This window comes from Salvia hispanica, chromosome 2, assembly GCF_023119035.1.
Source record: "Salvia hispanica cultivar TCC Black 2014 chromosome 2, UniMelb_Shisp_WGS_1.0, whole genome shotgun sequence".
Taxonomy (NCBI): domain Eukaryota; kingdom Viridiplantae; phylum Streptophyta; class Magnoliopsida; order Lamiales; family Lamiaceae; genus Salvia; species Salvia hispanica.
In genome coordinates, this window is record NC_062966.1 from 30,221,386 (window position 1) to 30,239,403 (window position 18,018).

Here is an 18,018-nt window from a genome sequence, read left to right on the forward strand (position 1 = left end):
ATCCTGAGACGTAAATGGATGCACAATTAATTTATATGATAAATTTAGTTACACCTACATAGACAACTTGGGTGGTTGGGCCACTTGGCCTAGGTCAGTTTTACTATATTTAAGTTCATGTATTTAAACACGTGGTTCATACTGAAAAAAAAAATTTGAATTAGGCTAGTAGTTATTTGATTAATATTCGAATTACATCTTAATTACTTCAAATTGATGAATTACTTCTGTTTGCATTATTGCAAACGTTTAATATAAGTAACATGTTTAAATGTGGAATGGGCTTGATAGGCCCACCACCACAGTCTTGTTCAGGTTGAAACGGATAATTGTAAAAGCCCAAACAACGGTCCATATTAATCCTCTTTCTCTCATGAATCTGCTATGATTACAATTGTCTGTTCAATTTAAGTTTGTAGGTACTCTTTTCGTCGCAGAGAAAGTGACCCCTTCCTTGGACGGCACGAGATTTTATATAACTTTATTTTGTGTGTTGAATGGAGAGAGTAAAATAAGAGAGAGAGAATAAAGTAGAGATAAGAATGTTTCTATTTTAAGTAATGTATTATTTTGGTTAGGACAAACTAAAAGAGAAAGTGAGTCATCTTTAATAGAACGAAGGGAGTACAACTCATATGGAGGGTTCCATTTGTATCTACTGTGATTCGGACCTTTAATATGTTAGATTGAAAAAAGTAACTTATCAATTAAATTGTTGTCTTACCAATTAAGTTGGGCCTTATTATCAAACTTTTTTTACAAAGAGAATTAACAATGCATGATTCCTCTTTTTATCTCTTGATGACTCGAACGTCCGACATATTTGGGGAAAAAAAAGTATTATCAACTAAACTGCGGTCATAAGAACATCTTAGCAACAAAAACGTTTTTTCTCCCACTAACTATGGTATTCGAGTCATTTGAGTGTAATTGTTACTCCATAAAAGAAATAAAAAATTAAAATGAGATGGACGATTTAACGTGTGAACTGTGAAGGCATGGTTGACAAAAGTGTAATTAGCTAAGCTGTGTTCCACTTTCTGATTTTCAAACTTTTTAGTGAACTTTTTGACTTATGTCGCAATTATACCGGTCGTGATTACACCATATTTAAATGCCACATACTAAAGGGACAATAATTCCACAATTATTATAAAATTTATATTCACGCACATCAAGAAATAACTTTGTGTTTGTCACTAAATTTCGATAAAGTGCAGGCACGCGGTCTTTTGTTCATATTTCATTTCATTTAATTTAAACAGGAATCTAATTTATAATAATCTACTAAACTATAATAGATGTTCGACTTATGCTAGACCTTTAAAAATTAATGTTCGCTACAATATTATTCAATCTTAAGTTTCATGTTACACTTGAAGAATAATTGGAATAAATACTTAGCTTATTATATATTCTCATTAATATGATTTACTCATTTTTATTTTATTTTATTTCTCCATTAATTAGTCATTCTTCCCTAGTCCCTGCATATATCCTGACCAAATTTATTTATTGGTAAAATTGATGAGATATATATATTGATTGTATATTAATTCAGTTTTTGACACTATAAATCATCATTTTTCTAGAAAGTATCTTCAATACAATACCCAATTCAGGTGAACTCTACTCCCACTTTCACTCTGAGTATATAGCTAAAAAAGTAAAATCAATGCACATAATAAAATTGCAAAGTATATAGCTAAAAAGTAGAATAATTTCACATAATAAAATTGCAAAGTATATAGCTAAAAAGTAGTAATGCAATTTCAAAATGCAGATAAATCCAATACAATAAGATAGGTGTAAGAGATGCATGCCCAGCAGCATATCCATTTTACAACTACTTTCATCGAAATCACCAAAGCACCCCTACAGCTAAACCTCCCATGGAAATTGCTTGCCTTGTATGCATCTCTTACATCCCACATTTCATCTCATCAAATCAAAATACACTTAAAAACATAATACTACTAATAATAATAACAATAAAAAGAGAAATCGGACCGCTACCCTCAAATTCCCCGCATTGCAATAAAGGAAAATTGCAACGCTGTTGTTGGTCGGTAAGCCTACATCGCTGTCGCCTGCCACCGTTGCCATGGCCACCGCCGTATTCGGCCGGGGGAAGTGCCGCCCATGTTGTTAGTAGCAAGAATGGATATGAAGAGCTAAGACAATAATATGATCAGAAATGTTGGATATATGTATATGAGGATATGAGACATTAATTAGTTGTATATAAAGGCAAGAAATGGAGTAGCTTTTTTAGGCTCAACCATGGGCAAGAAACGTGAGCATTTTGGGCTCAACTTGTGGCTTAGGCTACTAATTAGTACTAACTACCTAGATGATGATGATTATTATTATTACTATTATTATTATTATTATTATTATTATTATTATTATTATGTTCAAATACTTATCATGAATTTTTTTTTCTAGTATTTAAAAATATCTTTTTCTCTAACATTTCTCTCATACACACTTAACACCATTGTATTATTTTATTCGTTAAATTATGAATTAATACTCCATATATTAAGTATGACTGACCATAAATTGAATAAAGAAGTCTCTCTTGTAATAGTCTTCATAAAAGGAAATAAAATGAACAGAACTAATATTCCACTTGTATGGTCAAATTAGGTGGAGGGAGATCGTAACATATTGCCTCTTTTTTCAAATGCATATCGTGTATCTTATGTTATTAAAATTAATCTTTTATTAATTTCACCCTTCACATGCACTAACATGCTCTTTGTATTTTTAGGCTTATATATATTTCTATCTTAGTGATCAAATAATATGTGCACAACAACTTCATTAAAATTAATCTTAGCGATCAAAGTTTTGTTGATAACGCTAGTATGTTAATTTCGAGTATTTTATGTTTATGAAAACATTAAATATCATCCAATTTTATGCTTAGTTTCAGGACAAATTCCCCAAATATAACAAAATATGAAATGAAATAACGATCATTATATTAACCAAATCGGTACCACCTGATTTGATTTCAAAGAAGTGGATAGTATTACATAGTACATGCAAATTAAGATTTGCAAGTTGTAGTGAACATACTCATTTAATACTGCTATTATGTTAAAATCAACGAAATAAAAGTAAAGTGATATGGAATTAGGTTTGTCAAAGGAGAATAGTAGTTGGAGTGCATGTAGAAACAGTTGATATATATGGCCCACATGTTGGACGAAAAGATTGACAATAATTGGCACTAAAATGGGATGTTAAATCACTTTATGTTAGATTTTTCCATTAACATAAAAAAGCAATTAGAAAAGTTGAAATTATTTCACCAAGTCAGCGACCATGCGTATTCTCAACTTTCCTTGTTTTTTAGTTTTATTTTCTAAAATTAGAGCATTTGTACTATGAGAGATCAACGCACCACACACAAGACACATATTGTATCTCCGTCGAATGGGGGGAGTGATCAATTACTAACTCATTATTTAATTGCTAACTATAACTAATTTAAGGCCATAGGATTTTAGAAAACGTGTGGTCTACAATTTGCCACGTGTAACTTTTGTTTTTATTAATAAAATAAAATAAAATAAAATAAACTCCAAATTAGGATTTTGGATGAAAATGTCAATATAGTATTTCAAAAATATCAACACAATGTCTTGAGAATGTCAACACAATGCTTTAAGAATGTTAACTCATTGCTTATATTGACATTCTACATGTATTATATTGACATATTTTATATAGTATGTTGACATTTCTGCTTGTATTTAAAAAATTAAAAATTTTCAAATTTTTTTTCAAATTTTGACGTCGGAACATATGCATGTATGATATCGTTGGAATCCTTATGAAATTATCTTTAATTTGATATATGTTATATGAATTTAAAATTTTGGGGTTTCTTTTTAAAGTTAATTATAACTAAACATGTAGTTAATTGACATTAATACCCATATTGATATTTTTTGGAATTAAACCTATGGCCTTATTGATGTTTTTCGTTGATCGTATTGACATTTAGGGATTAATGATCTAAGCCTTTAATTTGAATATATAATGGCTATTATTTAGTTGTAGTTAACAATTAACTTATGATTTAGCAATATAACACTCTCCCGTCCAATGTTATTTGAAATATTTTTTTTCGACATTAAATTTAAAAAGAAAGTTGTAGTTCGTAGGTTTAATAAAGATAATCAAAAGTAAAGAAGAAAATAAAGTAAAAAATAAAAAATATATTAAGATAGGACAGGATAAGATAGATGGATTTATTTATTTATTTTATTATGAAAGGTGGAGGAATAACTCTTCCAACACAAAATAGAATATAAATCAAGTAAATATTGACCGAGAAAATATACACTATTCTTCACCTGATTCTCTCAATAAAATAGATTTATAATGTCTCAATTTTTACCAGTTTGGGCTCATTACAAATTCTCGTATTTACTTGAAGGTACTGATATTTATAATTTTCTTACAGCACATACAACTTTCATATTGCATATTCTTTTATTCATCAAATTTCAAATATTTAACAATTATGAGTTATATATTTATGTAAATATCACTAAACATAATTTAATTATTATTAATTTATTTCTCCTTTCATCTAATAAGTTGGAAATTTGAGTCATCAGTGACCAATAAAGAAATCATTTATAGTCAAATCTATTATACTCCACCACCTTTGTCTACGAAAAAAGTTTTGTTTTATCATTTCGAGACGTTTATAAGAGCATCTCCAATGGTAGGCTAGCCACCGGCTAGCCGATTGACGTGGCTAGCCGATCGGCTAGCCGAACCATTGGAGTAGGCCAGCCGATTTTCGGCGAAAAAACCGGCCAAGGCTAGCCGATTGCGTGCGGCTGGCCGATGCGCTGGCCGCCATTGTGGCGGCCCGATCGGCCAGCGACGATTTTTAATTTTTTTTTTTAAAAACCTATATAAACGCGCTTTTAGTTTCATTTTCATTTGCACCGCTTGTTTTAACGAGTTTTCTCTCTCTCTAACTTTCTGTACAAGAGTATCATCGAGCGATGAGTAACGCGGGTGGTAGCAAAGGTGGTGGTAGTGGTGGGGATGCCGAGGAGTACGAACGGAGGATGAACGAGGCTATGGAGGCCTACATGAATAGCGAGATGGAGCGGTACATGCGTAGGGTGGAACAGCAGGCGATACCTCGCCCTCCACCGGTTATCCACCGCCGAGCAGTGATTGATCGGGATCACGCCGCTGCACATCAGCGGTCTGTACGACGACTACTTTTCGAGAACCCGCGGTTTCCCGCCAACATGTTCCGGCGGCGTTTTAGAATGCGCAGGGAGTTGTTTATGCGTATCGTTGGCATTAGAGCGTCGATATCTGTGTTTCCGCTTCAGGCACGATGCGGTTGGCAGACCCGGCCATACCCCTATTCAAAAGTGCACGGCGACAATCAGGCAGTTGGCCTACGGAGGCGCGGCAGACATGTGGGATGAGTACCTCTACATCGGTGAGTCGAGAGCCCTGGAATGTCTGAAGAATTTCTGTGGGGGGCGTGATAAACATTTTCGGTGAGCAGTACCTTCGAAACCCTACTCCCGAAGATTGTCGGAATTTGATGCAGATGCACGGGGAGAAGCATGGGTTCCCCGGGATGTTAGGCAGCATAGATTGTATGCATTGTGAGTGGAAGAACTGTCCGACTGCCTGGAAGGGGGCCTACACTACCGGCTACAAGTCAAACACGTTGATCCTCGAGGCCGTAGCTGATTACCGGCTGTGGATCTGGCATGCATATTTTGGGGTAGCCGGGTCGAACAACGACCTCAACGTCCCGAACTCGTCTCCCCTCTTCAACGAGAAGTGCCAGGGCGTCGGTCCAGCCGTCTCATTTGTGGCCAACGGCAACCCGCATGATATGGGCTACTACTTGGCGGATGGGATATACCCTCGGTGGCCTGTCTTTGTGAAGACGATCGGGCAAACAAGTGATGAAAGGAAGGCCTACTTTGCGGAACGACAGGAGTCGGCGCGCAAGGACGTGGAGCGCGCATTTGGTGTGCTCCGGTCTCGATGGGCGGCAATTAAGGGTCCAACGCGTTTGTGGGATGTCACATGCGTATCCCAAATAATGTACGCCCGCATTATCCTCGCACAACATGATCGTCGAAGACGAAGGCGTACAACCGACTAGTTGGGCCAATGACGATGAAGCCGGTCCAAGCCACGGAACGACCACCCCTAGTGTACGACGGGGGTACCTCTCGATGAAGCCGACCGCCTCAAGGAATTTGCCAACATGCGCCAAGTTGATGCTCATATTTTCAACTCCAAAATGATATAATTGAAAAGTTGTGGGCACGGCGATAGTTTTTTTTTTTCTTTATTATGTACCTTTTTAAATGTAATTTTTTTTTATCTATGTACCCTTTTTAATGCAATTAATGAATTTTCCCGTATATGTCTCGTAAATTTAATTCCGTAATTTAATCGTAATTTTAATTCCGTTAATGTAGTATATTTTGAATTTTTTTTTTTTGCGGGCTGGCCTATGACTGGCCTAAATCTGATGTGGCAGGTGGATTTTTAGTGCTGCTGACGTGGCAGGGAGAGAGAATGGTTAGCCTATGGCTGACCTAATAGCATTGAAGATGCTCTAAAACTAGTCTGTATCTATTGTTCTTTTCAATGATGCGAGTCTATTTTTGGCAAATAATAATTTAACTATTTTTTTTTACTTAATCAATTTATACTTTAAAACTCTTGTTGTTTACCTTCAAGATTATTGTTTTTATGGGAGGATGTACTCATCTAATATTTCAAAGTAAATTAAGGTACGATAGAGTAATTGTATATTGTGAAGTGAGGTATGACATCAGCGCTATGTTATTTTTGCGTCACTCATATCCGCTAAGATTTGACCACACGCACGCGGAGCGCAAGATTTTTTTTGTTATTTTTGTTAATACTCCTAGTTAAGTAGTCTGAATTTTTAAACTATCACAATTTTTTTAAGATTTAAAATGTAATCTGAATTTGAACTTTTGTTGTAAAGAATCTAAAGATAGAAGATTGGATGTTTATAGTTTCTCATATAGTATGGGATTAATTGATAGTTCATGATGATTTAAAATAACGATGATATGAAATAAATTTGACTATTTGTCCTAAATTTATGAAAAAATCCACCCAAAGAATCTACATTATGCTGTTATGGTTAGAGCATCTCCAACGGCGGCCGTCCCGGCGGACGTCCGATCAGCGTGCAGGTCGTCCGCGCGGGAGCGAAGGACGTGGACATCCGTTGCGGACACCGCATGTCCGCAGCTTTCCGGCGACGTCCGCCATTGCGTCGCCGACGCGGACGTCCCAAATTTATTTATTTTTTATAAAAAACTTTGTATATACGATTTTTGTAAACACTCCAACGAGACTAGCGGCAAACTATATTCAAGGCATAACATGTAGGAGTACTTTTTTTGAATTTTTTTTGGTTTGGGATGATTTTTTTTTTGGTGAACCATGTACTTATAGTTTAAATACGTATGCTTTTTTTTTAAATTCCGTATTCGTATCGAAATTTTAATTTCATAACGTAAATTGCATATTTGTGAATCTATTTTATTGTGGGAAGTCCGCGCAGAAAGTCCTTGGGGATATCTCCGCCATTATGCAGTTGGAAGTCCTTATGATGTGGCAGGAGGTGTTTTTGAGAAGTCCGATGGAAAGGACATCAGCAGCATTGCATATGCTCTTTATACCCAGAAAAAATGCACAGATACACCAGTTTTGTAAAGGACTCTTAAAACGCAATAAAATTTAATTGGGCTTTTCCAATATTAGTAAGTTTGATGTTAATTGTTTTATTCCAATATATAATTATATTGCGGATGCATGAATTTCCATAACTATCATAACTCTACTCAAATACTTATATGTTTGTGAAGTTCCACATATAACAGTCCATTTCAATTACACAAGTTATTACGAAAAAATTAAAAAAGAAAAGAAAAGAATAAAAGAAAACGGACAAATAGATGATGAGATTAGGGTAGAAAAGATAAATAATTTAAAAAAATTTAATGGAATATTTTGAGGATGGGGTGGCAACAACTCAGAGAGCACGCACGCCTAGGCATTGGATCCCCTATTTTTATCAAATCATATGCCCATTATCATTAGAGTGTCCACCATACATGGACGGGCCAGGCCACAAAATCGTGGCCGGGCCACTAATGCCCATGTTTCCCACTATAGTGGACATGGTCAAGCCACCAAAAATTTAATTTTTTCCATTTTGTCTATATTTTAATTCTACTACAATTAAAATTGTTAGACTACAATTATTAAATAAAATGCATAATTTAATGAAAACTAAATCGAAAATTAAATCTTCGTTGTATTATAGAACGGGGTAAAATTATACAACGAAAATTGTTTAGGAACACGCAAACAAAAACATAAAAAAAGCCCGTCATCGCCGACTACTCGGTTTCATCATCAGAATCCGCCACTTCATCTTCACCCGTTGCATCGTCACCGCCAACGTCATCATCGTCACCACCACCGCCACCGCTCTGAGGTCACGTCGCCGCTGCCGCCGTGTCCTCCCACCCCAACAACGACCTTAGCCTCACTATGAGGTCGTAGTACATCATCTTGGTAGTCGGGTCGGTCGACTTCTCATACAAGGCCAGAGTGTCCTTGAGTTCCTTTATCATCTGCACGGCTAGGGTGTTTTGCAACGCCGCTCGGGCCGATCCGGGAGGGGGTGCAGACGGGCCCGCAGCAGAGTGTTGGGAGGCAGCGGCGGAGGCGGATCTAGCGGCTCGGATGGCGGACTGTTGACCCAGGGGCCGTGGACGCCGGGATAGTGACGGGGGGGGGGGGGGGGCTCCTCCATGACCTCGTCGTTGAGGTCGAAGGTCCTTGAACCGCCGCTACTACTGCTGTAGTTGCCGCCCCTGCCCCGTCTTGTACGGCTTGGCCCGGAATCAGACGCGTTCTCGCAGATGGCTCGGAATTTTGGGGAGTCCCGCAGAACGAGGAATTCTGCCCAGTAGGTAAACTTCTTGCCTACTTGCACATTGAACAACTGCATTGACAGGGATTTGACGTCGGCTTCGCTGCGGCCACTCTCAGCAGTGCGCAGTTGGTTCTCGTATATAACAATGAACTTCCGAAGAGCTGTAATGATCCTGCCGAACTTCTTCCGAATCTGATCGGGTGTACGGTCGACGCTCCCCGACGGTTTGAATTCATTGTACACCACCAAGACTTTCCGTCAGAAGCATAAGTCGGTCTGATCGGTGCCAACTATGGAATCTGTCGTCACCGCGTCCCATGCCCTAGCAATAGCAACGGACTCGGTGTCTGTGTACAAAAATCCTCGTCGACCACCGCCGCCGCCCTTCCTGCCCGCCGCCGCCGTCGCCGCGACCACCGCGGCCGCCGCCGCCCTGCCCGCCACCTCGCCGTCGCCGCCACGCCCGCCGCCGCCTCCTTCGCCCACCATTCCCGCCGCCACCGCCGCTTCTTCCACCGCCTCCTCTCCCCGTCTCTACACGACCGGGCGTCGGCGTCGGGGTATCAGGCGACCCCATCAATTGTTCCCATGTGAATCTATCAGATTCATCAAGCGGAGAATGACTGCTCTGAAATGGGGAGGCTTGAAATTGAGACGGGAAGTTAATTGCGTCCATGTTGGGTCGATAGTCGCCCGTCCCTGGTTGGGTACGACCCGCATATCTCTGCTGATAGGCCGAGGACTGCCCCCGGTTTTGGGGTGTTTGTAGCCACGGCGCCGGCGATGGCGGACTCCACATCTGGGATGGAGGAGGGGTGGGACTCGATCCCCAGCGTTGGTGGGGTGGAAATCCCCCCTGTCCCGAATCTCCATAACCGGGATCGTCTCCGCCTTGCATTTCACAAAAATTCAAATTGAAGGGAATAGGGTAAATTGTGTGTGAGAGTAGAGTAAAAATAAGATATGAATTTTAGGTATAAATAGAAAAAATTTCGAAATTTAAAAAAAAAAAAAAAATCTGAAAAAGGGGGGAGCCGCGGCTCGCGCCCGCGCTTGGACCCGCCCACGTCCACCCCCGCGCCGCGGCTCTTGTATAGTGGACACTCTTATTATTCATTGTAGAGTACCAAACTTGCCCATATTTGAGTTTTTATGAAAATGATTGGACACATAATCTTTCCTCTTCTTTCCCTCTTTGTCATTACGCTCAATAATTGCATAAGTCATCAATTTGGGCTCCTCTAAAATCAAACTTAATACTATAAATTTGTTTCAAATTGGGCTACGATTTGAGGACTTAACTCATAGGGTTGAATTGAATTTAATATTTTCAAACATTACTATTATATCAAATCGCAGAAGGTTCAGTTGACCTCTAATTTGGGTATTCGTCGCATAAAAATGATTCTCGTAGCATCTATTTTCACAACATTGATCTAATTTTCCATTTAAATGTAAAAAAAGATCAAAGTATTTATTTCGCCAAAATCTTTATTATGAAATTTCACTGGGTGTAATGTTAGAGCAACATTGATATAAGAAAAAAAGAACGATAATAAGCCTTCATCAGTCATTTCTGTGGGTAAAGTGTATGTACAACAAAAAAGATGAATGTAGATAGAAAATAAGAGAACTTCAGAAGATTGTAGAGACACTACTACCACAATCACCTTCTGCTTTCAAAACTTGACTGTTTCCCCTTTTCTTGATATTGGACTTTGATCTTGGACAAGTATTTTGGGCTTGCTTTTCATTCCTAAACCAACAGAAAAACATAGCATATATATTTTGTATGATTAATTTGCAGATTAGTATTACACAACATGAGACATTGCTTCCCCACTATACTACTTATACTTGTCATCCAAGAGAACATGACAGTATATTACTATTTCTGAACAATGTGGCTTATGCAAGGAAATTAAGAGAAAAAAGTTGTACATTTATAATGTATAAATGATGCTAGTAGTATTATTTTTCTTACCTAGTCATAGTCATGTTGAACTAGCTTGAAGTAACATTTGATCATCAAGTAAGGAGCTGAATGGACTTACCTTGAAGCTTTCTTGTCCTTGTATCGCATTGTGGCATTTTTCGGCTTTGTAAAGTCCTCGTCACCCGACACGTGTTTAGGAAAAGCCTCGTCGTCGTGAGTGTGGGACCCACTACTATCGCCCGTGATTCTCGAGACAGAAAACAACGATACCCAAGTAGCCATTTCCTTATCCATATCATTGCTTTGCTGCAAACACAAGGCCATCAAAAACACAAATTGCAAAAATACCTCAAAGTAAATAATTAAAGATGCATGAATCTTTAAACCTCAATTTTGGTGGCATGAAATGGTGGATGCTCATCTTCAAAGGAGTTGGTTGGCTCATGCTCACTCCCAAACAGCTCTTCAAAGCTTTGAAATGTGACATCAACATCAGGGATGTTCACATCTTCAAAGCATCCCACTTCATCACAAACTCCCAAATCTTGCATATTTTGAGCCCAAATCTGCACATGCATCTCATTTACTGTCACACTATTCATTGCATAATATAACTATGAATGTTGGATATAGACAACCTCATTGTTGTGAAGAGGGCTTCTGTTCGGCCAAAAGGTGTCCCCGGCCATCGGATTCCCATTTCCAGCCAAGCTGTCTAGTTGGTGAAAAGGAGACTCCTCACTCTTCTTAACTTGGAAGTCATGATCGGAATGCTCGAGATGTTGATCCTCGAGCATTCTGTGCTCCTTCCACGTTGCCTCATGCTTGAAACTCCACCCTCCCGCCCGCTCCTTCACATGTGCTAGACATGAATCATCGATCCCCTCCGAGAGCTGAAGCTTCTCCAACTCCAAGATTTGCTTTAGAATCAAACAACACCTACTCTTGTACTGTCTTCCATCATTTTCTACCTATAAATTTTTCGAAAAAAACTACTTACTCTTCTTTTAATTAGATTTCAAGAACATGAGATATCAACATCCAAAATAACTCAATCCAGACCATAACCGAGCCAAACCGAACTAAACCAGACGAGACAACTAAAGCAAAGACACTTTCCAGTTCCGGATAAGCAAAAAACCAATCACATGAGATCAAAACTAGCTAAGATAACGAAACTAAACCAGACGCGAACACAAGCAAACACGCTTCTCACATAACCAAAAACCAAACACATGAGATCAAAATTCGCTAAGAAAACAAAAACAAAACAAAACCTCAGAAACCAATGATGAAACATCTGAATCCTCAGCAGACTGTTTGATCTCAAACCCCCACAACTCAGCCAGATCCTTTGCAGAGGGGCATCCAACATAGCAGCTAACTATCTTCTTGCTGTGATCGAGAGAGGAGTGGCGGACGGTGTCACAGCTCTGGCACATGAACATTTGGTGGTCGAGGCATCGGACTAATGCAGGCTGATTCCTGCAGGATTCGCAGACAAGGGTACGAGGATGCCTGTAGGAGAGAGCGTTGGCAGAGTGGACCTTGGCATCGCAGGAGAGGCAGAGGTACGCTGCATCCGATTTGCAGAACACAACCGGCCTCAAACCCTTGCAGAATTCACACCTTTTCTCCATCACTTAGTGAAGATGGAGCCTGAACATGGCGGTGTGAGCCTGCATAATTGACATGTAGCTTTGATCAAGATCAAGATCAAGAAAGCAAGAAACAGGTTTGAATTTAGGGATTGGAATCCCACGTTTCTAATGCTATAAATAGACCAGATTTGATTGAAGGATTAGCAAAACTATGCTGATTTATACTCAATTGAAACATGATGAGGGAAGAGAAACCAACCTATGAGTCTGTGAGCTTAGGAATAGAAGATTAGGAGCCCCTTTTGGAATCTTTATTCATAGATGTAAGAGGAAAAGGTTTTTGGAAGAAACAAAAAAGTGAAGAAGATAGAATAAATCACATGAAGCCTGAGCGAGTGAGGGCAGGGCTATCATAAGTTGATGATAATTATTTTAGTAAAAAAAAGAGTAGAAAAAGGGGTTTGGTTTTTAGTAATGTTCATCAAATATGTTATCTAATCCATTTATTTCTCTTTCTCAATCTCTGTTGGATGCACTTTTGGAGCTGAGGTGGGCGTGAGTGACATAATCCAAAGTGTTATCTAATCCAGCATGTGATAGTACGGCAATAGTTGGCGCCTCAGCCCAATGGGAACTCGCCACGTCATCGGAAGGATTGCCCCAAAGCATGGGGAAACTCTCTGACACCCAACTGTATTTGTTAGAGTTAGTTAATAACGTTAATCAACTAAGTTTTCCGTATCCAAATTCACTTCTCCTCTAAACCCACGCAATTTACCCTTTTCTTTCTTTTTTCTGTACAGTCATTCAACATGCTCATATTCTGTTCTCTCCTAGTAGCCTTTAAATTTTGATAGATTATTGTTTGTATTTTTATCAAAAAATATCTTTAAACATTTGGTTTACTTCATATTGTTTCATTGTTTGGAACCAAAGATTCTAAACATAACCAACGGGTCGCAGCGTGGAGCTATAGTGACCTTGAGATCACGGACTCACGGGTTCAAACCCCGCCACCTGCTAGCAGGGAACTTTCGGCCTTAATCCACAAGTCCGGTCGAGCAGGATTAGTCGGATTCCGCTAAAAGGCGGGTTCAGTACACCTATCATTAAAAAAAATAATAATAAAAAATAAATTCTAAACATAAAGTGTAGAATAAAAAAAAATTGGCAAATGTTTGAGAGTCTGAGACCAAATATGACATTTAGTCATTAAATTAATTAGATCAAGCTAATTTATTAATACTAGCTATAATTTAAGTGAATAAACACTAAACTGGTTAAAAAGTACTACTCCCTCTGTCCCAGCTAAAATAACACATAACTTTTTCACACATATTTTGAAAAGATAATAATAAATAGATAAAATAAAGAAAAAATAAAGTAGGTTAGAGAATATTGTAGAATACATTATCTTCTATAGGGATGTGATCAAATGAAAACTCTAAATATTGTACAAACTCAAAACTATAATATGGACCATTGAAAAATGTCAACAGATTACAAAAAAACATCAACAGAAAAATGTCAACAGAATTTCAACGGTTGTCAATGATTGATGCTGTGCTGATATTGTGTTGATATTGTGTTGACATTAAAATCTTGAAATTTTATACTGTGTTGATATTGTATTGAAACTGTGTTGAAGCCGTGTTGAGGAGTTTTGAGTTTGTACAATATATAAATTTCCATTTTATCACTACCCATCTTCTATATTATTATCTTTTTTACTTTATTTTCTCTCCACGTTAATTATTTATTACTATCATTTTTCCAAAACACGTGAAAGAAAATAACGTGTTATCTTAGCTGGGACGGAGGGAGTAATATTTGATTGTCAATTTTAGACCGGCACTAAACATACCATTGTATATGATCAATTTTGAATTTTAATTAAATAATAAATCTATTTGAATGGCTTATCCATTTGAATTTGAAAATACGATGTGTTCAACTTCAGGGTGTCTCCTGATCTTACAGTTACAGGTGGTACTGAAATATAATTGTTAAATATTGAAAGATTAAAATGAATTTGTAGTCATCTAGGCATGGCGATATGATGTTCAAAAGCTCAAACAACTAGTCCATAATACTCATGATATTTGCTCCTACATACAAAATCAATAGGTTTTCCAATTTCAACTGCTCCTGCAGATTAAAGCACTTTTTCCAACTAAAACGAGCATAAACTTTTCTTTCATACCAAAAACGGCATAAAAACTTAGAAACAAAAAAAGAAAAGAGCAGTGCCAAAAATATGATATGATACACCATATAACAACTACAGAAGAAACAGTGTTTTTCACCAAATCCACAATCAATTCAGTAAAGAAAAGGCTTCTTCAATTTGCAGTTGCGGAATAAAAGAAAAGTGATGAGCTGAAAAAAAAAGAAAAATATCTCATGCAGATTCTTCCAGAATCAAAAAAATCTCCCTCTCTCTCCGAAGAAGTGAGCTTGGCACCCTGAAATTAAAGGTAATCATCAAGTGTGTTAGAAATACAACTAGATGAACTCAACGTAAAAAATCTTTTTGACTGAATATGGTCATCCAGTCCATCCCATTGGCTACGTAAATGAAAAACTTCTTAGTTAACAGCATAGTTGTCAAATAGTAATTCACGCAAGTAGATGCAACATGCATATATGCAGGTTTGACAGAAGAGGCTATCGTCCCAAAATAGAACATATAAATAAAGACAGCACTGATAACAAAACCTCGAAAACAACTTTCATGATTCATCGAGAAAATGAACGTGATCATAAAGCTACTTTACCCGGGATCAGCTTGATTTCACGTGCACTTCTAAGATGTCATTCTCCTCCATTCCAATGCTATTAGGTGTTTGATCAGGACTTACTTTGTCCCCATCAAAGCAAAAGACAAGATTTTTCACATCCAGCTTAGTTTTGTCAGCGTAAATCTTGAAGAGTCGTTCAAATTTATCATCCTGCACATTGATGATTGATTTAGTAGTAATATTTTATTTTTGTTGGCAGAAGAAAACAACATCATATCTTCCATACTGCTTGTATCAGCTTCAGAATGCAAGACTTATGCTAGGAATAAGCGAATCATACAAACATCAAAGCTGTTCCACAGATTCTACCTCTGAGAGCAATATATGCTGCCAATTTAAGCTAACAGAGAATATGGAAGAGCACCTACCATGTACACTCGAAGTTGCTTAAGCTCATCTTTATCCTGGATGGATATTACAAATTTTGCCCTCTCATGTTGAGGCTCCACCGGCTGCTTGGCAACAGATTTTGGGGAAGATTGTAAGGAAGCACTAAGGTCTTTTCTAACAGATTCTTCAACAGCTCGAACTACATCATCAGCCGACTGTGCAAAAGATGCCAATTCCTGCCTTTCTAACCTATGAATGAAGCCTTTTTAGACAATAGCAAGTAGAAAAATTCTTAATAAGAAGACTTAAAAGAAACAGAAATCCATCAATTGGTCACATGGCATACTTGCTTAAGTAGCTATGATGACTATATTTCACATTTTTTACATTCCATCAATTTCAGATACACGATTGAGGTTCTACAGAAACTAAACAAACAAAACTCCTAAACACATTCTCACTCCAGTGCATCATCCTTCTAACAGGTTAAAATCTAGATATTCTCAAAAAGTAAAACATCATCATTTCATACAACGGAAATCATATTCAGAAAATGAAAACAGAAGATGTCATTCAAATCCTATCCAGTCAGTTAAGCATTCACTTCCAATTTGACTCCAGCATTAGAACATGAAGAAACACATATCGAGGAAGGAGCAAAACACATCAGTTATTATGAAGAAAATCAGAAGTTATAACATAGCAGAGTAGGACTATTACATGAGTCACAATTCAAGGAAGTAAAGTAGCTGTCATCACCTTGAATTACATAACCAGCACTTAGAACAAAAGACACATATTAACAGCCTCTTATATTCATCGCCTTGAATTACATAACCAGCACTAAGAACAAAAGACACATAGTAGCAGCCCCTCTTATATTGTTTAAAATTCTTAAGAAAACAAGAAAATAGATCACTTCGATTACTAGATACCTGAGGGCCTTCAAAGTTGAGTCCTCGCCAATACTTTTAGAATTAGTATCTAGATTCTTTGGAGGCGGAGGCAACCAATCCTCCTCTTCTTCTTCTTCTTCTTCTTCTTCTTCTTCTTCTTTACCATCACAATCTATCACCTTCACATCTTTCGAGTTCACATCTTGTTTTTTCTCATCCTAATATTTATCAAAGGGCAAAACCCCAATTCTATTAACCTCTGCATCCTATCAATTGATACTAAGAAGAAGAAGAAGACTTACAGTAGTATCAGAGATTCTCCGTTTCTTAGAGGCAAAATCAGGTGTTCCGTCTAGGTCATCTGCCAATTTCCAAAAAGAAGACACAAATCAATAAAAAAAATTACGCAATCCATTGCAGGATAACTGACCATCGAGGCAGATGACCGGCGCAGGCTGCACGCGAGTATAATCAAAGAGGGGTTCGAATTCATCGTTTGAATTATCCTAAGAAATCGTAAATCAACGTCAATTGATAGAGAAGTAAATAAAAGGGGGTTAAACCCTAGCCAGAGCAGCGCTTTCGTGAAATTAAGAATGAATAGTGGAGAGATGATCGCACGCACCATTGATGCAGTCAAATTGGGTGGCTCAAACGCAGATAGTGTAGTGTACTGGCCTCTCTGTTTCTTCCGCGGCACAATTTTAAATAATTTGAATTTTAACTGATTACACTTATGTATTAATCCAATTTCAATTCTGGTGAGATAAATTTATACTACTCCTTATCACGCCATTAATCGTCTTAATATTTCATTTTTTTGTTTTTATGAGAATAACTATTTTATTTGTTTATTATTACCTCCATCCATTAATCAACTTTTTATTTTCGATTTTCACCCTTCCACGACATTTTACTAATTTTAATAATTAATCCAACAATCCATTTACTTTATTTTACTGACATTTCATTATAAAATTAATATAAAAAAATAGAACTCACTTTCTATGATATTTTCAATCCACTTTCTGATATATTTAGTAGAAATCGTGCTAAGTCAAATGTGTCTTTGTATGGGTAGACGGAAGGAGTACTCTGATAGTAATTCATATTTTACTAACTTTATTTAACTCATACTTTTATTATAAAATTTACTAAATAAGATCTACAATTACTAATTTTTTACATTCATTTTTTTTTTACTTATTTCATAGAACACAAGTCAGCTCCAACTAAACATATTACTTGGCTAACGATGGAAATATTATATACAGTGGAGCATTATTATAACAATAAATTTATATCGAAAATAGCCTATAAAAAATTTGATTGGTTTCTTGATTATAGATTTTTTTTTCCTTCCAAAATTCAGATTGGCATGTTATCCAAACCGAATACTTGAAATCATACGATAGTGGCTGTATGGTACAATAAAACCTAAAAT

At 37.3% G+C, this 18,018-nt stretch overlaps 2 protein-coding genes across 2 annotated transcripts; both read right to left on the bottom strand.

Annotated features, from left to right (window-relative positions):
- Positions 1 to 10,546: 10,546 nt before the first annotated feature.
- Positions 10,547 to 12,980, bottom strand: LOC125204724 (putative zinc finger protein At1g68190). The gene is made up of 6 exons (XM_048103438.1): positions 12,807 to 12,980; positions 12,224 to 12,625; positions 11,585 to 11,917; positions 11,333 to 11,512; positions 11,065 to 11,252; positions 10,547 to 10,766 (listed from the first exon to the last, which is right to left on the bottom strand). Exons 2-6 carry the CDS (start codon positions 12,584 to 12,586, stop codon positions 10,646 to 10,648), a joined length of 1,185 nt encoding a protein of 394 aa, XP_047959395.1. The 5' UTR covers positions 12,587 to 12,625; positions 12,807 to 12,980; the 3' UTR covers positions 10,547 to 10,645.
- A 1,814-nt stretch (positions 12,981 to 14,794) lies between these two features.
- On the bottom strand, positions 14,795 to 17,274 carry LOC125204739 (pescadillo homolog). The gene is made up of 7 exons (XM_048103458.1): positions 17,200 to 17,274; positions 17,005 to 17,080; positions 16,877 to 16,935; positions 16,614 to 16,792; positions 15,717 to 15,927; positions 15,325 to 15,498; positions 14,795 to 15,012 (listed from the first exon to the last, which is right to left on the bottom strand). Exons 1-6 carry the CDS (start codon positions 17,200 to 17,202, stop codon positions 15,331 to 15,333), a joined length of 696 nt encoding a protein of 231 aa, XP_047959415.1. The 5' UTR covers positions 17,203 to 17,274; the 3' UTR covers positions 14,795 to 15,012; positions 15,325 to 15,330.
- Between the last annotated feature and the right edge of the window lie 744 nt (positions 17,275 to 18,018).

What these genes read in the sequence shown, in the direction of transcription:
- LOC125204739 (XM_048103458.1), bottom strand. An exon ending in GCCGGTCATCTGCCTCGATG is followed by an intron (nt 16,936 to 17,004) that starts GTCAGTTATCCT and finishes GGAAATTGGCAG; the next exon opens with ATGACCTAGACGGAACACCT. An exon ending in GGAGAATCTCTGATACTACT is followed by an intron (nt 16,793 to 16,876) that starts GTAAGTCTTCTT and finishes GATAAATATTAG; the next exon opens with GATGAGAAAAAACAAGATGT.
- LOC125204724 (XM_048103438.1), bottom strand. Translation starts at nt 12,586, where the DNA reads ATGGAGAAAAGGTGTGAATTCTGCAAGGGTTTGAGGCCGGTTGTGTTC. An exon ending in TTTCATCATTGGTTTCTGAG is followed by an intron (nt 11,918 to 12,223) that starts GTTTTGTTTTGT and finishes AAAAATTTATAG; the next exon opens with GTAGAAAATGATGGAAGACA. An exon ending in GCCCTCTTCACAACAATGAG is followed by an intron (nt 11,513 to 11,584) that starts GTTGTCTATATC and finishes ATGCATGTGCAG; the next exon opens with ATTTGGGCTCAAAATATGCA.